At 44.0% G+C, this 23,382-nt stretch overlaps 1 protein-coding gene across 5 annotated transcripts in view; it reads left to right on the forward strand.

Moving 5' to 3' along the window:
- LOC123767961 (uncharacterized) overlaps positions 1–23,382 on the forward strand; it is a 301,614-nt gene that overhangs the window by 227,032 nt on the left and 51,200 nt on the right. For 4 of the 5 annotated variants that reach the window (XR_011223182.1, XM_069306507.1, XM_069306506.1 and 1 more), the window contains one exon: positions 18,814–18,878. The exons of the other annotated variant lie outside the window; for it this stretch is intronic. Coding sequence is in view for 3 of the 4 variants with exons in the window: in XM_069306507.1 (XP_069162608.1) it covers positions 18,814–18,878 (65 nt within the window). In the remaining variant the exon portion in view is untranslated. The remainder of the gene's footprint in view (positions 1–18,813; positions 18,879–23,382) is intronic. 5 annotated transcript variants of the gene reach the window in all.

A 23,382-nucleotide genomic window follows, 5' to 3' on the forward strand; every position in this document is an offset into this window, starting at 1 on the left:
AAAAGTTTCAACAAGATCATTTTCAATGCGAGTAACAAGAGTTTCAACAAGATCAGGACTCAGTTGTGCATTTTGTGAGAGATGCTTGGACCCTGGGGTTGTGGAAATGTTGATGACAGATATATCAGGTACACGCAAAGGTTGTGGTTGAGTGTGAGGTAGTGTTTGATGATGGGCTGTGTTAAGTTGTTTCAATGTACTATTGTATAGCAGGTTGTTGGTAGGGAGAACCTTAGTTTTTGCTGCTGCTGCTATGTATGAAGGACATTGTTTGAATGTAATGTGATTGCCACCACAGTTTGAGCAGGTAAGTGTATCTGATGTACAATCTTGTGTGTAATGGGAACCAGAGCATTTCCCACATTTAATGTCTTTGGTGCAGCCTTTTCAGGTATGGTTAAAATCTTTACATTTAAAACACCGAGTGGGATGTGGTATATACACCTCTAGTTTATGGAGGAAGCCGTTTAACCAAATCCTCTCAGGAGGAATGTAGTCTAGAAAGGTAAGCAAGACGGTGCTTGTATCACTCAGTTCTCCGTTTGTTCCTCGCATAAATTTTTTGATTCCATGGATCGGGATGTCATGTGTCTGAAGTTTTGCCTTGATATCAGCTACACTGATGTCTACCACATGTCGGATTACATATTTTGTTAATCGGTCCCCTAGTGGCTTGTAGCACTTGATTTTGTGGCCACAGATGTCAGTAATGTCTGAAAGCTTTAGTTCTTCGCCATGTTTGTGGTCCACTGCGATCAGGTTTTTTTGTTTATTTGGTCTCATATCGTGCACGTTGATCCAGAATATCTTGGGAATGGCATTATATAAGATACTTTGTGCCCGGCTATTTCTGAACACATTTTCCTCTTCGCCATTAAAGGCAATGATGAAAGTTTGCAAATCAGAAGAACTTGGCCTACCTTGGTTGAGCGGTGGATGTTGATACTGAGGCCGCGTGGTGCCGGCATGGTCTCTGTTTACCTCTGTAAGTTGGCGGCGTTTTGCCTCCAATCTGTTTGCCTTGCTGTGATGTTTGCTGTCTAGGAAATCTCCATCTAGATCCTCTTCTATGACCGGGTGATGTTCATGATCTAAATGTGTGGTATGTAACAGTGGTTTCCCAGTGTCCTCAAAAGTATCGTCAATGTTTATAGGAGAGACGCTGCGTGAACCTCCACCAGTCGCCATGACGCTCCCCATCCTCCATCCATCTATTCATTATGTTGCAAAGAAATGATCTGTATTTATATAACGATATTGTAAGAATAATTACTGGTGTATTAATATTTCTGGCTACTTGCATTTTTCCATTTATGTTATTTGTATGTTCTTTGTTACCCTTACCTTAAGTATATTGCTTTGTTAATAATTAAGTAAGCAGTTGCATTTCAATTCACCCCTAGACTATTATTGAGGCAAGGCTGTATGATATTATATGTTTACCAACTGCAACTGAGGAACCATGCCCAGAGGTCAAGGGCCGTAACAGTTGCGCAGACAGCTCATGTGATGTTATTGATGATGTGAGCTCATGTAGTTCGTAGTTCTCGGGGGAAGGGATGGACGTGTCGTCGTCGCGCTCTGTTAAAACACTGGAATAAACCGGGCTTTTTTAGGATTACAACCATGGATTACGGCCCACAGTGATCACCAGGTGCATAGTGACTAGTAGGAAAGTTGAATACAGAAATAAACATTGGAACTTTGAGTTAAATTCAGAATAAACGTGGGACCACGTGGTGAGCCAGGGCCACCAGGCTCATGTGTACAGGCATAAGCGATATATATCAAATATAGCGAGCAGTGATACGTTGAACAGTGAAGTGGAACGTGTAACACAACATATAAATTAGTGGATAGTGTTAGAGAATTGTACATAGAAAAAGTATAAATGTAAAGTTGTGGAGGAGGCATCACACTTGGCTGTTTACACCACAGCCACGAGGTCTACAATTTTCACACAATTTCTTGCTCTTTGAGCTTGACACGCAGAGATGATTCGTATGCTTCTAAGAACTGTTCACGAATCATCAGTTGATAGAACTCCATGCTCCCAGGAGCAGTCTCCATGAGTTCACAGTAACGGTTTAGACTCGATTCTAACCGCTGAAACATTAGCACATATGTCTCTCCTTTTTGCAATTGAGCCCTATGGAAATTCTCTAGCATTCGGTCTGCAGTGATGCCAAAACCGTTCAGCAGCGTTGTTGTCAATGCCTCGTAATCTCCGCGCTGGTGCGGACCCAGACTGTGGTAGATAGTGCCCTACCCTTTAACAATGCACTAAGAGCGAGTGCCCACTTTGAGCTTTCCCACCAGCAATCAGCGGCATGACCTTCGAAACGCTTGATGTATGCATCCATCGAGTCGTCCCTCTCATCAAAGTTAGCTAGTTTAGGTAGTTTAACAGTCTTACCTTGTTCAACGTTAGTCTCTGTTGAACGACCACTTGGCTGGTCATCCTGCCTTGCTTGCAACTGCATGCGAGCTATGCATTCAGTACTTTCTCGGTTCTGCTGATCAGTCCAGCGTTTGTTTTCTCTCTCCTGCTGATCAGTCCACAGTTTACTTTCTCTGTCCTGCTGATCAGTCCAGAGTTTCATAGCTTGCTCAGCTACTTTATTCCCTTCGAATCCCAACTCCCTAACTTGGTTACGGTATTCTCTAAGGTAAATAAATGCGAGCCTGTAATACCTACTCTTTGAGTTGGTGTCGTCCACAAGGACCTTTTGGGCTGAGATTCTTCCCCATAGAATCCCCCCAATGGAGTATTTAACCCTTAACATGCTCGGGGTCTAATATCCTGCTATCCACACAGGCGCATGTCATTTTGAAAAAAAAAAAAATTTTTTTTTTTTTGCTAATCTGTTAAGTTCTCTTCACTGATCACGGGAAAAATAAAAAAAAAATTCTATTGTACTTACTTTTGTTGCAATAGAGCCGAGAAGCTCTGCGATGACGTCACAATCTGCATGGTCGCTCATGCAGTACACGCCCGGGAGATGTTGCGCGCGGTCCTCAAACAGCCAGAGTTGCCACAAATATATTTTCGCGCTATTTATTTACAATGTCTAAGCGCATTTTATCTAATTTTTTTTCACTAATTGTGTTTCAAATACTGTTTGAACATATTTTGTATCAATAATTGTTGCATATTTGAGTATACACAGGCGCACACAAATGTTTTCAATTACGGCAATATAATATGTCATTACAGTCTATTATATTATATGTTCTGCTTATATGTTTACATATTTACACACTCGCACACGCTATACACACTTTGAAGCACACTTAGAAGATTTCTAGACTGTGGTAGTCATTGAAGCAGTCGACAGCACATAATGGGATACCACACGTTTCACACCATGTTTGCACAAGCTTCCGTTTCTTGTCTCTACGTGTCGTTGTTTTACACACCAAGCAATCACGTTGGGCTATTGCACGCTTCACACCAGGTGGCAAATACTTAAGTTTGTGTGCTAGGAAGCCTTCAGTGTGAGCGAGGCGTGGAGTACCAGCATGCTGCAACAGTGGGTTTATGATGGGCCGCTGAATACCTGGGACATCTTTTGCAAACTTTCCTAATAACTGTATTGCAGCATCAAATACAAAGTCACGGAAAGTGGGCTTACGTCCAGTTCTCACAAGGTACATGTTGAAACAGTTCAGCATGCTCATGTCCACAAGATGGAAGAACACTTTTTTCGTCCACCTACATGTCTTCCGCACACACTCTGCAGTGCCAATCATCATGTCTGATTTATCAATCAACCGCATGTTGATATTATAGTCTAAAACACAGTCTGGCTTATATAGTGGTGCGTTTGTTTTATGGCTCACTTTCCCACTGTTCACCATTGTTCCATCATGAATTGTTGTCAACAAGTTCACCTCTCTTTTGTCTTTCCACCGAACTGACAGAATGTTATCACTTTTCCTTCTCTGACACTCACCAACTGCAATGTCGTTGTCAAACACAGGCATTTCCCTTCGTTGTGGCTTTACTGTACCAACCAATCCGGTTCTATTTTCTAGCAAGAACCGAGCTAGCAAGGGACTTGTATAGTAATTATCTGTGTATAAAATGTGTCCCTTGTTCATCCACGGAGCCATGATGGTCTTCACTACACTCCCCGAGAATCCATGTTCGTCGCTACCGGGGATGTCTACATCACTAGCCGAGTACAGAATCATGTGTAACACGTATCCTGTCTCACAATCACAAAGAACAAAAAATTTCAGGCCAAATCGGTTTCGTTTTGAGGGAATGTACTGTTTGAATGGAACACGTCCCTTGAAAAGTATGAGAGATTCATCAACCACCAGCTTCTGTGCTGGTACGTAAAAATCTCTGAATTTTCCAATAACATCGTTCATGTAGTGCCTCACTCGCCACAGTCTATCATCAGGTGTTCGGTCCTGAACACTTCCAAAATGTAGACACCTGAGGAGTATCTGAAACCTGTCTCGTGACATATATTTCCCGAATAAAGGTGTTGGTATTGTCTTGTCCTTGCTCCAATAGTCATTTATTGCATGTTTGTGACAGTGCTTCATCAACAAACAGAGTGCCAAAAACACATACATTTCCGCCACTGTGGTATTTTTCCAACGCTGCAGTCGTGAAAATTCTGTGATTTCCCTCTCAATCAGGTAAGCAGCATGCAGGTTCGTTTGGTGTACAATGTATTCCATGAGTGGTTCATCATAGAATGCTGTAAAATATTCCATCTCAGCCATGTCCTCACCTTGATTAGGGAAAAGGTTTGTAATCCCTACATCTTTATCGTCAAAGTGAGGAATATAAGGAATAAAGTCGTCACCATCACTCCACTCAAGTACACCAGGCGTCCTGCGAGATGCAGAGGAAAGACGGCGAGGAAGCGATGCATACCGGCGACCAGGAGCTGAATACCGTCTGCGAGAAGCACGGCGGCTACGTGCACGTGAGGTGGGTGCACGTGAACACGAGGGTCTTGGTCCCTCATGTGGTGCCATGCGGTGGCACTTGGCTGGGCGAGATGCTGCTGACGCGACAATTTCTCGCCCAGTTACACCACTGGTACCAGCCACAGGCTCAATAAAACTTTGATCTGAGTCACTAAACCCAGAAAAGGAGTCACCTCCCTCTGACTCGTCACCCTCAAACAGAAAATATCCACAGGAACTGTGAGGTCGTGGTAGAATTGGGGTAGAAAATGGGCGAGGAGGCATGGGAGAGCGTATAGGCCTCGCCATGGCATGGCGGTCATTCTCACTTTCACTGCTGCTGCTACTATCTCCCGACAACTGTGTATAATCCTCATCGTTGTCTGAATCGTCAAACACACTTTCTTCACCTTCAGAGAATAATTCGTGGGCTATTTGCTCTGGGGTGAGGGACTGAGTGATGCGTGCTCGTGAGGCGTTTGACCGTGCGCTCGCCATGGTGACTCTCGCTAAACTGAGGCCTCCCATGCCATCGGAGCGTGAGCTGGATTTTTTTTCAAAATGGCCGCTGTTTACTAGAGCCCCTGGGCAGCGTATGGGACCCCCAGCTACACCGCGGGCCATTCAAATCGTGCGCGGTACCCATACACTTCATATGAAGTGAAGCGCAGTTGACTGGTAAAACGATTTACACTTCATATGAAGTGATGCGCACTTTAAGGGTTAAAGGGCTAGATTCCCACGTGACTCCGTTTTCTTCTGCAGCGCGCGTGATTCTGGTGACATCATTCTCGGTGATGTCACCTACAGGGGTCTTTACCTCCAAGTTGTCTCTCAATGGGGTCTCTCCCACTGTGTTATCTCTCACCGGGGTCTCACCCCCGATAGCCTCATCCAGTATGACACTCGTGCACGCCACCTCAGTACTACCCTGCATGTGTGCTTGTAGCATCACTTCTTCCACGGCCCTCATGTGCTGTTCCACTCGTTCCTTACACTCTAGCTCAGTAAGAGTGTCGTAGTCATCAGGTCTACGAGCGGTCAAGACCTGGTGAAGATGCAGGTAGCGCTGTTTGTACTCTACACACTCAGACATACTGGTGGTGTGTGTACCTAACAGGGTGTTAAACATCCTCTGAATACTGCTCGTCACTTTTGAATTTTCAGGGAAAATTTAAGTGCGAAATTTTACTGTACAATCTAGCTCATAGGTTCCAACTAAGCCCCACATTGGGCGCCAGATGTGGGGTTTTTCTTTTTTTGCTTTCACGACTGCAATGCGTACGTCGCCAGTGTACATGTGGCAGACGCTTCACGAAGCTGTCAGAATTAGCAGAATAGAAAATACGAGAGCAACCGTACAGGGCCTGGGAGCAAGGTCGAGTTAGAGTCCTTGAGGGTCTCTTCTCAGACTAGCCTCACCTGGTCCTGCTCCACGTTGATCGTTGGAATCTCCTCAATGATATAACACTTTAAGGGACTCCTAGGGTCCTCATCACATTTATAGTTTAGTGAATAATAGGCAACTCGGTGTTGAAGACACCTAGAGCTGAAGGCTTGAGTAATGTTGGCAGTATTCAGAAGTGGTTCAACGGAAACACCGCATAAAGCTTAACAGTAGTTTATTTACTAACTTAACCACTAATACACAGGGTGCTTGATTTACTTTAGATTGGCGTCAGCAAAGCTATGGTTGTATTAGCGAGACTCTTGACGTCTGGCTAAACGACTCGTATCCACTTGTGGAGAAACACCTAACTTAACACAGTTGACAGCCAATCATTAACACGGCACCCTAACTGCCGGTATGCAAAGGGATCACAAGAGTTCCAACCGGATAATGATGATTATATACAATAAATCACAAATACACTGTCAATGGAACAGGCAATAACATGCACAATAATATTATCACACAATAACTAAATGTGTGGTGTATGTGAAGCTCACATTCCCCAGACAAGTGAAATGCAGTGATACCACACAGATAACACACACCGTCGATTCACCTATAACCTGTGACAGGTATGAGTAGGTGAGAACTGTGGTTGATCCCTCAGATCAACACAGACACAATAAAACAATGACAAGATATTGTACTTACAGATAAGGTACCTTTCCTTACTCACTCACTCACTCAGGCACATTTATACAAGCACTCGTAGGTGGCCTGACAGCTGGTTTCGCTCGTAGACACGGAGGGTACTTGCAGTAGGGCGTGCTGTATGCTTAACAGACAGACACACGCACACATCGACTTGAGAGGACGGACCGAATCGACTTGAGAATGGTCCAGGACGGACCGAAACGTCGTCGTCCCTTCAACTTCTAGTGTGTGGTCTGGTCAACACATGCACACACACTGGCACTGGCGATGAGTAAGGTGGTGACGTCACGTAGCAGTGAGGGCGGCGGCGGGCGCCTCAAGGTACTGAGGTACACGCTTGGGACGAGTGGCGGCTGGCGGCGGCTGTGGTACCATGCAGGTACACTTGTGGTAAAGTCACACACAGGTTACTTAGGCGGCGGCACTGCCTTAGTTCACTCTAAGTCACTCACAACGATCTTTGTCACCAGGGGTTACCTGATACCAGTCTGTTTCACTTTGGAGATTTGTCACTTTAGGCTTCTGAACAATATATTCACACGTGATTCTGGGCGAGTGTGTAGTATATCGTAGAGACGCTGAGTTAACTTGACGGTGAGGAATAGACGATGTTCAGTCTATTGGCCAGTAGACAGAACAGAACCCGTCCTCTGGGTTTGGTCTCCCTCACTTGAATGGTTTTGCTTGAAGCTCAGGGCATCTTGTGGGGCACACACAAGGGGATTACAATTTGACCAATAGCATTGCAGCAAATGGGCGGGAGCCAATCATATTAGCTCGTTCGATGAGCAGTAGGAGAGGTGACGTCATGAACACGTCATAGCTGTTATTCACCATCGCGCCGGTTGACCCCAGAGGTCAGACGCTGCTAGCGTCTCCCCTCTGTCCCACGCTCTCACCGGCCAATGTACTCACTGACCCTTTGGTGGCAAGTATGCTTAACTCCCTGTATCTACTTCCTGCCTGGACATACGGCGGCCTCTGTATTATAAAAGTGTTTCTGGTTAAGTGGGCATTCTGGAGATACCCAACATGCCAGGTCACTATCCAGGGTTAACAGAGTTAACACCGCTGACTGCACGTGCACAATGCTGAGTGCATGTGGCGTGGCCGGGTCGAGCGGACCCCGTTTTCTATGCAGCTAGGCGAGGCAGGTCCTCGTCTAGACTATTCTCTTCTGGTAAGTGAGGAATTTCTTCAGTCACCGGGCCACATGTGGCTATCTTTTCAGGTCTTGAGCAGGCACTGTGGTCTGACGGAGCTTCAGCTCTGGGTCGGCTCAACGCCTCGAAACCCTGAGTGGCGCTAGTCTGTCCACTGCCTCTCTTCTCCTGTGTCATGCCTGAAACATCAGACACACACTGGGAACCAGTGTCCGGTGATTCGCGTTGCATTTCCTCGCTCATGTCTCCTTCGTTCGACGTCTCGTTAATCAACCTTGACCTATTCAACCAGTCAGCACCTACTGCTGCGAGCAGTGGGTTGTCGATCGGCTCTGTCGAATCGAGGCCCGTGGTCCTCTCCTGTTCTTACATCTTACATGCTTCTGCTTTGTGGATACATCTACAGGAGGGTCCTCGTAGTGTTGGAGCATGTTGCGTTCTTTTGCTTGTTTCACCTTTGCAGACACTCCTTGAATGTCTCATAATTTCAAAGGTTTTTCTGGGCGAGTCTGCTTGTTGCTCCCTGACCTCGTAGTGACAGCTGCCACGAGAGAGTTACCTGTTACTGGAGTTGCTGTCGCTTCAACCAGAGATTTTGCTTCTTTCTCCATAACTTCACAGCTTGCCTTCTCTTCCTTATTCTTCAGCTGGGTGAGGGTGTGGTCACTCCCTGTGACATCATCCGTGGCTCCAGCTGACTGAGGACGGCTGCACGTAGCTGAGGCAGCGTCCTCACGCTCCCCCGTTTTCTTTGAAGGTGGACTCGGGCAATCAGAGACTCCCGGAACATTTCCCAATAAAAGTCCATATACAGCACGTTCCTGTTGAATGGCACGGATTTTACCTTTGATGTAAGGTGTGTCGACCCACACATACACCTCCACCATCTCTTTAGTATAGCCATTTGGGAATTTGACATAGATATGTCTACCTGTCTCAGATCCTGCCTGTACTAAGCTTTTTCTCACCATGTGGATAGTGGCGCCTTTGTCATGGAAGATTTTCGCCGATTTTCCGTTAACATTTCTGTTCACCACCTCAAGGGTCCAAGCTAGTGGATCCTTTCCGACGTTGGGATGTTTCTTACCACTTGAGCTCACACCTGCTATGTAACCTGATTTTGGTTTTACCTTGCAATCAGCTGCACGATGACCTGGCTTACCACAGGTGTAACACTTGTGCGCATGCTTGTTGGAGGAGTTTCCCTGCTCCCGCGACACACCAGTCTTAGGCTTGGCTCTCTCGCCAATACCTGTAGCATGATGCTTCTCGTGCAGCTTCACCCCTTTCACCTGTCTCCTGGCCCCAACCCACAGATCAGCTTGCTTGGCCATAGACAGATTTGACACAATTTCTTGCTCTTTGAGCTTGACACGGGAATTCATGGGGATCGCGCAGTGCGCAGCTTAGGTTCTCGTAAGGTGCGTCGGCCCTTTCGTGGTTCGTCCCATTGACGGGGCAATTAGGGGCGGGACGCTTGCTCGTTTTGCTCGCGCCTGATCCCACAATTTGTGGGCCTTTCGGGTCATTTCCTGCAGTCTATGGTGGTGTTGGGTGGATCCTCCTCCTTCGGAGGGTTCGTGCTGGCGGGGCAGGCCTCTTCTCCTGTGCTCTGTCGAGTCATCTCGGAGTGGGTTTGCCTGGGCGTGGTTGAAACGACCTCATCTCTCAGGTGGGTTTGCTGCCTGTTTCCGGTCCAAAAACAAGACTGCGCTGACTAGTGCTGTGCCATGTGATGTGGTCCTGTCCTGTGGTGGTGTGCGTGCCAGGAGTAAATTCATCAGTACTCGGGCTGCATGTGCCCAGGGTTACCTTTCTCCAGGTACCCTATACGTACTGCCCTTGTGGCTTGGTGTTCTCTTCCAAAAGTAGTTTGGGGCCTACCTCCGCCGTAGTCCTTTGCTGCTTTGTGATTGCCTGCCCTTGGAGTCAGCTGGGTGTTTCATGTACCTCCTGGTTTGCCTCTAGGTAGGGGGTAGCTTCGTGATTGGTAGGGGCATAAGGTACTGTGCAAATAGTTTTCATCATAATACGGCGGCCGGCTCTGTTCCGCCTGGTGACATTGTCCTCGTGCAGGGTTATTCTTTTATTTTTGTTTTCTGCCTGGTGGAGGGTCTGCCCCGTGGTGTTGTTGACCCTTATATATCTCTATTCTTGGTGGTCCTCCGCTAGGTCCCCATGTGTGGACATGTAGGGGTTTAGCAATTAGTAGTTCACTTGGTAGTTTGGGGTGCCGGTTAGCAGTACCTTTTCCTAGCAGAGCGTCTGAGGGCCTTGGAAACTCTCACTGGGGCTCGGTGTCCGATGGATGTGTCCCTCTACATCCCATCTCGTTTCGTGCGAATTTGAAGGTTGCGTTGTCCCCTTGTCTCAGGGTGACAATCACCTGTTCTGCCTCCGTCATGCTGCCTATTGGGTCGGTGACACCTTCGACCCGGAGTCCTGTGAGTGATGTCCTTGGTTTGTACTCCAGTTCGCCCAATCTACTGATCTTGATATTCGGGTGCAGGCAGCTTCGACATTGCATGTGCATTTTAGGTTGCTGCAGCGTGCTAGGTTGGTTGCTCACCCAGATGCCCCGAGGCTGCCCTGTTTCGGTTATAGGGAGTTGGAAATGGGGGTGTTAGTTGCCTCGACTCTGGTTTTGTCCACATTCCCTTGTTCTTTTCCTACTGTTGTTCATCTTGTTCCTCCCCTGCTTCTGGTAACAAAGTGTCTGAGGGGTTTCAGTGTCGGGATAGGGTTTAGTTGGTGTGTCGTCCCATCCGGTGTGGGAGGCATTCGGAGGCATTTAAGCCAGTTCCTCCAGCCAGAGCTTCTGGGTCTGATCAGTGGGCCCCCTTCTTTCCAACTTTTCTGGTGAACTCTACCTTTTCTTTTGAGGCAATACCCACCCTCACTGCTGTTCTCTCTCCCACTCACTCCTGCTTTTCCTCCCACCCTCACTGCTGCTTTTCCTCCCACCCTCACTGCTGCTTTTCCTCCCACCCTCACTGCTGCTTTTCCTCCCACCCTCACTGCTGCTCTCCCTCCCACCCTCACTGCTGCTCTTCCTCTCACCTTCACTTAATACGTCCCTCCCTCAGTAGATTGCCAGCCAGAGATTGCCTGGAGAATTTCCGTCTAATACAATAAAGCATTCATGAAGTATTTGTATAACTTTTTATTATCTTAATGATATTACTAAACAAAATCTGTAACCAAAAATATATGATGATGATGTACATCCAGAATTTAAGAAACAAATCTGGCTAACGGGCTTGAGTGTGATTGACTTATTGGATTACGCCCATCCCTCCCCACTACTGGCAGACCTTCCCATCCCCCTACATCCCATACACTCTCTGCTTTAGATCATGTAGTTCAACTGTCCATAATTCATGAGTAAAAATGTACAGTGGTACCTCGGAATGCGATTGTCCCTGTATGCGAGATTTTCGGAAGGCGAGGTGTATTTACTCCAAAAATTTGTCTCGGAAGGCGATGGTTACTTCGGGAGGCGAGTTTGAACGCGAGTTTGTTGATACGCGTACAGCCGACCTAGCGCGTGGTCGTTCGGCGATCGTCGCCCCTCTGCCCCGCTGCCCCTCAGTTCACCATTGTCTCGCGCTCAGTGACTACCCCCACATCAATTCTTGTCATGGATTTTCAGTGTTTTGTTGGATTTTTGGTGATTTGTCTATACAATTTGTTATTATATATCTCACCATGAGTCCCAAGAAAGCCAGTGGTAAGGATAAAGGCCAGAAAGCTCATGTGAGGATGACAATAGAGGAGAAACAAGAGATCATTCGGAAGCATGAGAACGGTACACGTGTTGTTGATCTTTGTAGGCAGTACAAGAAAGCGACATCAACAATATGCACTATACTTAAGAAGAAAAATAAGATTATGAGTGCTAATGTGGCAAAAGGAGTAAGAACATTAACGACACAAAGACCACAAATACTTGAAGAAGTGGAAAAGTTGTTATTAATTTGGATACACGACAAGGAGTTGAGGGGTGATAGTGTTTCGGAGGCCATTATTTGTGAGAAAGCCAGGGTGTTGCACGAAGACCTTCTAAAGAAGACCCCTGCAACGAGTGATGCAGATAAGAAAGAGTTTAAGGCAAGCAGGGGCTGGTTTGAAAAATTTAGAAAGAGAAGTGGTATCCATAGTGTTACAAGGCATGGGGAGGCAGCCAGCTCAGACAAACCAGCCGCTGGACGATTTATTGACGAATTTAAAGAGTTTGCAGAGACTGGGGAATACCTACCGCAACAAGTGTTTAATTGTGACGAAACAGGACTGTTTTGGAAAAGAATGCCTAAGAGGACATACATTACCAAGGAGGAAAAATCCTTGCCTGGACACAAGCCTATGAAAGATAGGTTTACGCTTGTGCTGTGTTCAAATGCGAGTGGCGATTTGAAAATTAAACCCTTGCTAGTGTATCATTCTGAAAATCCAAGGGTTTTCAAACAGTATAATGTGCAGAAAACCCGTTTGTCTGTGATGTGGAAGTCTAATAAAAAAGCATGGGTCACTAGGCTTATTTTTTCGGAGTGGGTGAATGAAGTGCTGTGCCCTGCCATAGAAAAATATCTACAGGAGAAACAATTGCCACTCAAAGCCGTGCTTCTCCTTGACAATGCTCCTGCTCATCCTCCAGGCTTGAAAGATGATTTGATGCCTCAATACAATAAATTCCTCACAGTTAAATTCCTTCCTCCTAACACCACTCCTCTAATTCAGCCTATGGACCAGAAAATCATAGCGAATTTTAAGAAACTGTATGAAAGGGCACTTTTCCGGAAATGTTTTGAAGTGACTGAAGCCACAAACCTCACCCTCAAAGAGTTATGGAGAGAGCATTTTAACATTTTTAGTGCTTTAAAACTCGTTGACAAAGCCTGGCAAGAAGTGACTCAAAGAACCCTGATCTCTGGCTGGAGAAAATTGTGGCCTGAAGGTGTGAGAGAACTAGACTTTGAGGGGTTTGAGCCTATAAATGATGCGCCTATTGTTAAGGAAATTGTTAGTCTAGGCCAGCAAATGGGCTTGGAATTGGATGGTGATGATGTGGAGGAGTTGGTGGAAGAACACAACGAAGAACTGACCACCGAAGAACTCCTAGCCCTTCAACAGGAACAGCAAGCCAACACAGCAGCGAATGATTCTGCAGTGGAGGAGGAGGTGGCAGCAGCACCAACAGCACCAGCGAATGTCCCTTCTGCAGTAATTAAGGTGTGTCAGATGTGGGAAGAGATTCAAACAACTATTGAACATACTCACCCAGACAAAGCTGTAGTAGGCCGTTGTCTTAATCTTTTCAATGACAATGTGATGCCTTACTACAGAGAGAGCTTGCGAAGAAGGGAAAAGCAAGCTTCCATGGACAAATTTGTGGTGAGGAAATCGAGCAGTGAGCCTCAACCAGGACCTAGTGGCACTCAGGTTAAACGTCCCAGGGAGAGCACACCAGAAAGGTCCTCACTGCCTGATGTGATTATGGAAGGGGACTCCCCTTCCAAACAGTAACTCCTCTCCTCCTCCCCCCTCCTCACCATCTTCCATACGCCTACAGCACTCGACAGTAAGGTAAGTAATAACTGGAACATAGTTTTGTAGGTTTATTTAGATGAATTAGGTAAATTAGGTATAAAAATTTAGTTTGATGTGGGGTTTTTGGGGTAGTCAGGAACGGATTAATTCATTTCCCTTTATTTCTTATGGGGAAATTAACTTCGGAATGCGAGTTTTCGGAAGGCGAGGCGTCTCCAGGAACGGATTAAACTTATTCTGAGGTATGCCTGTATTTGTTTAATTAATAAACAGGAAACAATAAAACATGTTAATGATTGCAGATGATGAGTCACAATAACATGGCTGAAGAATGTTGACCAAACCACACACTAGAAATTGAAGAGATGACGACGTTTCAGTCCATCCTGGACCATTATCTAGTTGATTGTGAAGAGACAAGAAAGGCACGGGCATAAGTAAGGCAAGAAAGAGGTGAGGAGGAGGAAATCTTAAAGGAAGGTAAAAGCAAGGCGAAAGATAGGGGTAATAAAGGGTACGAAAGGGGTAAATGGGAACAAAAGAGAGAGTAAAAGAGAGAGAGAGAGAAATAAAGAAAGGGTAGGCTTATGTTAGGTCACATTTGTTAGAAAGTTTAGAACATTTGAGTATGTACTGTGAAAGGGAAGCGTCAACAGCAACAAAGCCAGGACTAAGGTTCGTAACATAACCCCATGCCTGATATTTGTCATACATGATTTAATGACTGTATTACCTTTAACCCTTAAACTGCGCAACGCGCCTGCAGGCTTACATCTGGTTTGCGCAACGCGCCTCCGGGTATTTGTATTTTTCACGTTCCATTCAAAACTCCCGCGGCTACATGGGGTTCACATCAGCTTCCTCAGGGCTCTTGTAAACAGACGCCATCTTTAAAAAAAATTGTGGTTCACATTCCTGGGTGTGGGAGCCTCAGTAGTGTGTGAGCAACCAAGGCTGGCGCACGCAGCATGAGCGCACAGCACTGCTGTTCAGCATCTGACCACAGCATCGCCTAATAATGTCAAAATATATATATATAACTTGTATTATTTAGCTATGATAGTGTTATAATAGAGCCTGAGTGTGATAATGACTGGGTACAATGTTCAAATATCGGTGATTCAATGCTGTTCACGATGTTCACAGCGCTAGTCACAGCATTATTTCGTTCATCTAGGAATCTTCAAATGATTTTTTAGGTTCCTTTTCAAAATAAATGTGTGGTCAATTATTCATTTACAGGAATTAGTGACCAGGATTGTGATAATAGTAGGATTGTGGTTATAATTAGCATTGTGCGTAGTATTGTGGAAGGAGGAATTTTGATGAGGGAGGGTGGGCGAGAATTGAGGTAGCCTCATTGTGTGTGTGTGTGGCTGCCACTCTTGTTTTGCTCACCATACTAGCTTAGTGGTTCGCTATGGGCAACACATATGTACATGGGTATATATAGTGTGTGTATATAGTGTAAGAACAGCAACAGGAGAATGTTGAGAGGAGCTATTTTGGTGAGGGAGGTGACGTAATCGTAGCGTCGTCTGCTGTGTGATTTTTCATACAGTGTATGGTGGCCACTGTACTGTTTGGACACAATACCGGCTTACTTCCATAGTTCTGGTAAATAAAACATGTAGATAGGTATATAGAACATGTGTAATAAGAACTATAACAGTATGGTGGGAGGAGCAGTGTTGGCGAGTAAGATGTTGGAGTGAGGGAGACAGGCTGGGTGTGGCTGCTCTCACTTGAGGTGTTCTGAATGTGTTTGTAACGGTTCTATTGTTACCATACGTAAAGTATGGTGACAAATAAACACAGACACTAAGATACTATATATATATTTGGTCGAATATACAGAAGTACACAGGTGATACTTTGGTGTGAGTTGAGCACACTGAGTGTCGGTACAGTATCTCGCAAGTGTCTGCTCTAGACCACACTTGAAAGTAGACTAGTTAATGTTTGCTATTCTGCTGCTTATATGCTCGGGCAACGCCTCACCTCATTCATCTCCAAAGGTTGACAGGAATATTAACAATGCATTTGGAGCGAGTATATTATTGGGATAATCTACTCGCTACATGTTCATGGCCAAATGCTCCTATTGGCCCATATGAAGCAGCTCCTATTGGCCCATACGAAGCAGCTCCTATTGGCCCATACGAAGCAGCTCCTATTGGCCCATATGCGGCAGCTGCTATTGGCCCATACGAGGCAGCTGCTATTGGCCCATACGAGGCAGTTGCTATTGGCCCATACGAGGCAGCTGATATTGGCCCATATGGGGCAGCTGCTATTGGCCCATATGAGGCAGCTGCTATTGGCCCATACGAGGCAGCTGATATTGTCCCATACGAGGCAGCTGCTATTGGCCCATACAAGGCAGCTGCTATTGGCCCATACGGGGCAGCTGCTATTGGCCCATATGAGGCAGCTGCTATTGGCCCATATGAGGCAGCTGATATTGGCCCATACGAGGCAGCTGATATTGGCCCATACGAGGCAGCTGCTATTGGCCCATACGGGGCAGCTGCTATTGGCCCATACGGGGCAGCTGCTATTGGCCCATACGGGGCAGCTGCTATTGGCCCATACGGGGCAGCTGCTATTGGCCCATATGAGGCAGCTGCTATTGGCCCATACGAGGCAGCTGATATTGGCCCATACGAGGCAGCTGCTATTGGCCCATACGGGGCAGCTGCTATTGGCCCATACGAGGCAGCTGCTATTGGCCCATACGGGGCAGCTGCTATTGGCCCATACGGGGCAGCTGCTATTGGCCCATACGGGGCAGCTGCTATTGGCCCATACGAGGCAGCTGCTATTGGCCCATACGGGGCAGCTGATATTGGCCCATACAAAGCAGCTGCTACGCGGTGTTCTGAATGTGTTGATGGTAAATGTATATAGTGTGTGACAGTGTATAGTGAGTACATATGTTGTAAATATACATAAATGAACATGAAACATTGGTGTGAATAACTGTATGATGGGAGGGGCAAAGTTGGCAAATACAATGTTGGAGAAGTGAGGGAGGGCTGGCTGGGTGTGGCAGCTCTCACTCGCGGTGTTCTGAATGTGTTGATGGTGAATGTATATAGTGTGTGACAGTGTATAGTGTGTAAATAGATTGTATATATACACAAATTAGCATGATACATAGTAAATATGTGCTGCATATGTGTACACCAGTTTCATGCACGTAACACAGTGTCTACGGACAGTACGGATGTTGTACTGAGATATTATAGTGTACGTGTTCATTATACATTGGATTGGCACATTAAAACAATGAAAATGTATTTGGAAAGGTGCGCAAAAAATGAACGAAAATATATTCGCGGCAACTCGCGTGCCCCACCCCGACCGCCCCACCGCCCCCGAGAGCTTACGGCACGGGCGCACGGGGAATGATGACGTCACGCCCCAACTTCCGGACCCCATAGCAGCCAAAGTAAGTACAATTTCGACTTTTTTTTTACATACCCATACTGAGGGAAGGGTTTTTGACACTTTGAAAAGAAAAAAGAATTTTTTCCAGAGAATTTATTTCCTGCGCACTGCGGGGGTGTCACATTTGGAGGCAACGCAGTTAAGGGGTTAAGAAACATTCATAATCTAAATGAAAAATGTTCCTATAAATTTGAAAGGAATGTTAAACTTTCATCCACCTGTCAACCATTTGCAATGAGTGAATGACAACAAAACCAGAGCACTGTTTTGGTGTGCCACCTCCAGGTGCACCGATCTGGTGGCCTGATGCGGCAACACAAAACATCACATCCATAAATACCTGTTTTGCATGCTGTTTAGCAATTCTCTTGCCCAAAATATAAACTACACAGCTGTTCTTAGTGGAGTTGAGGTAATGAATGAATGGTGATGAATACACCATCATAAAGCTCCTACCAAGCATTCAGTGGTTCAAGACACTGCTTGTGAAAGTGCGAGTGGTGAGGGCATTAGGCACTCCACTTAAGCCCCATTCCAGGTTCCCAAAACCTTGGGTATGGCTGTGTGGTGGTGTTGGAAGTTGACTTCCATCACCACCACACAGCCATACGCTGTGGTGTTGGAAGTGCTTATCCTTGGTAGGAGCTTTATGATGGTCTATTCTGCTTTTTGGAATAAAGAAGCGCCCCGCAATTCATAAGCACATCAGATTAGACATCCTTAGAAACCTGTGGCTCCCCACAGAAAACTTCTTTGTTTTTTGTTTTCTTTCTTTTGCTGGTTTGAGGACGTAGGTCAAAAATTTCAACCAAAGAGTGGTCTATTTTGATTCGCCTACCTTTCGGGGTGCCGAAGGTAGATGGCAAAATATGACATTCTTTAAATGTAGTGTTTATAGGCCATTGCTCTCTGTGCCTCTGAGGTGGCCAGGTTCTGGTTCTGGTCCCTGGTAGGTAACAAGAACTCTGTGACTGATGACCCCAATTAATATGGCACCATATCAGTTAGATAGCTTCAGGGAGCCTCTGGGGCTCACCCAAAAACTGGCGTTTCATTACATTCAACGCTGGTTTTCCAATGCTAGCAAGATTAATGCAATCATCACAACCATCTCTTTCCTGTAAAAATCTCTTTGGCTCTGTCAAAGAAATGATGTTGAATTGTTTCACCCGATCTTCCAGATCGAAAACCAGACTGACTGTTATATAATTTTTCTCCTTGTGTTTTACCTATTTGGTTTTAATTATTTTTGTCAATATTTTGACTACCAGCTTGTCAACATTACAGGTCTATAATTAAGAGCATCTTCCCTGCTGCCACTTTTTGTAAAGATCAGTCAAAAGTTCTTGGAACTTTTGACAGATTGCTCCTCTAGTGTCTCTGGGCTGAAGGCTGTCTAAATATGAAAGTGAGAAACACCACTGATAATGAAAATATCATTGTAAAAATAGAAAGAATTAAAACAGTTGAACGTTATATTGTTAAATAAATCTAATTAAGTGCATAATTTGTGTTAACTTAGTATCTAAACAAATATTACATGATCTGATAATTTATTGGTTAGTTTTATTCTGCATTTTTTTAAATTGGCTTTTCTTTATTTCCATTCAGACCGACAAGATAGTGAAAATTGGAGGCAAGAACGCTAAAGATCACACGAAAAAGGCTCTACGCAGGTATTAATTTTCAAGTTTATTCTGTACACTTTGGCAAATTTTTCATGTACTTTGGTGAATCTTACATAGAGTATCCGGTACGCATTAACTGTAGGCGACTATTGTATTTGTTGTGACAACCTTGCAATCGCTAGGCCAACAGTTAAATTTTCCCTTCACAGATTTCACTGCTGCTGTTATGCAGCATATAGTCTGAGCTAGTCACAGTCACACCCAGTCTGCAGCAGTCATGGTTAAGTCACAGTCAAGTCAGTCAGTCAGGGCAGTCTGCCTCAAAGACCACCATCTGGTAGGAAGGTAGCCGAGAATCTGAAACATTACTACCCGTTGACATGCGTTTGGTGGGGCGGGGAATATTTCTGGGAGGGTCTGGTGTGGGGAAGGGGGGGGGGGGGGATTTGATGAGGAAGCTGAGAAGATGTGGTGCTGTAATAACCACCACCTTGCTACACCCCTTATTCACTTAACACCCCAGCTCAACACTGCTTGCAAGATCACTGTGACTCCTCACTGAACTCCCAGCTAATATCAAACTGATATATTAAATGGGGGAAGCAACAAAATGAAGGGTTATTGATTTTAAATAATGAATAATACTTAAACTTACACTGCCACCACCTTCCTGAAACCTGAATGTGTCTGGATTACTGATCTCCCAGGAAGGACAGAAATCAATAATCATGGACTCGGAGGGCGTAAGAATCTTGGTAATAATGCTTGGGGATTAATTATATAAATCTTCTCTTTACTTATTTAGAACATAGTGACTTCCAATACCGCACATTAAACACCACTTACAAAACAACTCAGCCGCAATAAAAGGGATTAAATAAATACTACTAATTCAATATTAGCTTTATATATTTTATAAAGTTTAAAAAAACAAGTTTATTTATAACAAATTGAAATTTATCCTACTCAAATAACATCCCTGAGAGGCAACAGACTGAACCACTGATTGAACATGAATACTCAAGTCCACAATACCTTATCCCCTGCAATAACCAGCCTCAGATGTTGAATGACGGCTCTCCAGGTCACTGGACCCATCTCCAAGTCACCCACCAGACACACTGACTAAAATTTTCTTAACACTTTATTGCACCGCGCTCGCGAGACCTGCACTACCCCGGGTTGGCCTCAGCGTTTCATGGGAGCACGTGGTAATTCTGAAAAGTGTATACTCATTTAAACTTTGTCACCTCAATTCTCGTCCAAGGTTTTTCAATTTGGTATCATTGTGTTTACAATAGAATTCTCTACAGGACTAAAGGCATGTAAAGTCCAAAAGCCTGGCTTACCATCCACAACAAACAGAGAAAGTGCGTGTGTGTTACCCGGGAACACGCAAGAACGATAAAATGTGTGCACTCTTTTCACTTTTGTCACCTCAATTCCCGTCCTAGGGCTTTCATTTTGGCATCATTGTGTTCGCAATAGAATTCCCAACAAGAGTATATGCATATAAAGTAAAAAAATGCAGCGCACTCCATCCGCCGACAAGATGAAAGTGGCCCAGAAAGAGAGCACTGCACCACCCCAAGGCTCCTCTCATTATATTAGAAAGCGTAGTAATACTGAAAAGTGTATTACCTTTTCCACTTTGTCATCTCATTTTTTGTCCTAGGTTTTTCAATTTGGTATCAATGTGTTTGCAATAGAATTCTCTACAAGACTAAATGCATATAAAGCCCAATAGCCCAGCGAGAAAGTGAAAAAGTAAGAGCGTATTACCCAGAACCGTGCAAGAGCAATAAAATGTGTACACTCTCTTCACTTTGGACATCTCAATTCTCGTCCTAGGTCTTTCATTTTGGTAATATTGTGTTCGCAATAGAATTCCCTACAGGATTATATGCAAATATAAAGTCCAAAAGCGAGACGTACCACCCACAACAAACAGAGAAAGTGATGGAGCGTAATCTTAGTGAGCGCTAAAAAAATGGGTATACTGTTTTCAACTTTGTTACCTCAATTCTGGTCCTAGGCCTTTCATTTTGGTATCAATGTATTCGCAATGAAATTCCCTACAGCAGTATATGCATATAATCAAAACCGCAGCGCGCCCCCTCCCGAAGCCGCTGCCAATTTGCCGCCAACGCAATGCTGCAATTTTATATATATATATATATATATATATATATATATATATATATATATATATATATATATATATATATATATATATAATATATAATATAGATAGATATATATATATATATATATATATATATATATATATATATAGATATAGATATATATAGATATATATATAGATATATATATAGATATATATATAGATATATATATATATATATATATATATATATATATATATATATATATATATATATATATATATATATATATACATATATATATATACATATATATATATATATATATATATATATATATATATATATATATATATATATATATATATATATATATATATATACAGTGGTACCTCGCAAAACGATTGCCCCAAAAGACGAATATTTTGGGTAACGAACGGCCCGATCGGCGTCAAATCGTCCCGTATGACGAACGCTGGTTTGAGTAACGTCAACACCACATGGTGGGGTCGCGCTGCTGCTTGCACATTCTTAGACGCCTCCGACGATGCACATAAATTATGTTGTTCTTGTTTAAAGATGCTAATGATGCTGGGATATAAAAGGGTGACTGCTGAGATGTTGCAAAGCATTGACGTTTTTGTAGGAAAAAAGAAATGAAATATCTGATATACAACAAATGTCAAAAAAGTTCGTTCGGTGTTCGGCAGGTAGGCTGCTCCATTATAACAATCTTTCTTTGTTTCAAATGTGTTCCATTTGTTTTTTATTTGTCATTTACGTCTCAATAATGGAGAAGCCTACCTTACATACACTGAATAAACCATTATGACATTTTCCTTTCTTCAAATGTGTTCAATATTTATTTTTCATTTGTCTTATAGCAAAAGGTTCGTTCGGTGGTCGGCAGGTAGGCTGCTCCATGTTTCTTACATACAAAAAACGTAAATAATAAAAAATATGAAGAATTTTGAAAACCAGTACAAATGTCAAAAATGTTCGTTCGGTGGTCTACAGGTCGACTGCTCCATGTTTCTTAAAAAAAAAAAAAAAAAAAAAAAAACGAAAATAAAAGAACTGTTGAAACAATTTGAAAAATGGACAAATGTCATAAAGGTTCGTTCAGTGTTTGTCGGGTAGGCTGCTCCATTATTGAGACGTAAGTGATAAATACAAAACAAATGGAACACATTTGAAACAAAGAAAGATTGTCATAATGGAGCAGCCTACCCAACAAACACTGAACGAACCTTTTGCTATAACGAATATGAAAGACAAGGGCTGCTGGCTGGGTTAGTAGTGCGTGAGCAACCATTTGTAGCACACATGCCTCTGGCTCTCAAACACCTGTCCCACACGGTGTTGAAAGACTGTACTCAGTCAGTGCAATTCAGACCCTATTGTTTGAAGAACATAAGGGTCATAACATTGGTGAAGCTAGGCGCAATAAGGGCTTAACACAACGGTCGGATGCCTGTGATACAGCACCTATGAGGATGATACAGCGAGCGTATCCAGGTGTAGCTCTGAGCCCCACCCTTGCCATCTCTAATGTATATAGATGATACATAGATGAATCGTTTTCTGCGTTCAGTGATGATGCATCTGATACAAGTAGCATAGATGAACAGTGTTAGCGGCTTCCATGGTGGTGTTCATTGATATTTTTAAGAATACCTGAATCTTTTCCTGACTGATGGACACTCTTTGAGGATAGCTGAATCTCTTCCTGACTGATGGACACTCTTTGAGGCTAGCTGAATCTCTTCCTGTGTGGGACCTTACAAAGCGATTTTTTCAAGACTACCTTACAAATTGAGCTTTTCCTATAATCGTTTCAATACTACCTTATGCTTTACAAGCTTGGCTACATACCACCTACAAGTACTAAAGCCAAGGATGCACGCGAGTGCATTATTTGCAAGCACACAGAACGATGAAACAGGAAACAAAAATCTATCTGTAGCTGGTGCAAGGAGAGCAAAGTTGCGCTGTGTACCATGGACTACTTCGTTGACTATTACGCACCTCCAAAGTACTGAGTGTGTAATACAGTGTGTTACTGTGTAAATAGTATGTGAAACTACATATTGTAATATTAGTGCATTTTTACCACGTAATATTGTGACAATAAACATTTATTGTGGACACATTACTGACACATGTATCACAGTTTCATGGAAAATTATGAACATTCTACTGTATACATATTGTAAAGGTCACAAATATGCATCATATACGATAAAAGAAACAAATAAAACCGCATTGGAAATGCATAGGAAAAATATTTGAAAATATATTTGTGGCAACACGCGGTGCTTGAATGGCTGCGCGACCGTGTCTGGGAGCTTCACACACGGGCGACCAGCCCCTGATGACGTCACAGCGCACCTTGTCCACGCCCTCACAGCCAAAGTAAGTGGAAT

Source organism: Procambarus clarkii, chromosome 58, assembly GCF_040958095.1.
Source record: "Procambarus clarkii isolate CNS0578487 chromosome 58, FALCON_Pclarkii_2.0, whole genome shotgun sequence".
Taxonomy (NCBI): domain Eukaryota; kingdom Metazoa; phylum Arthropoda; class Malacostraca; order Decapoda; family Cambaridae; genus Procambarus; species Procambarus clarkii.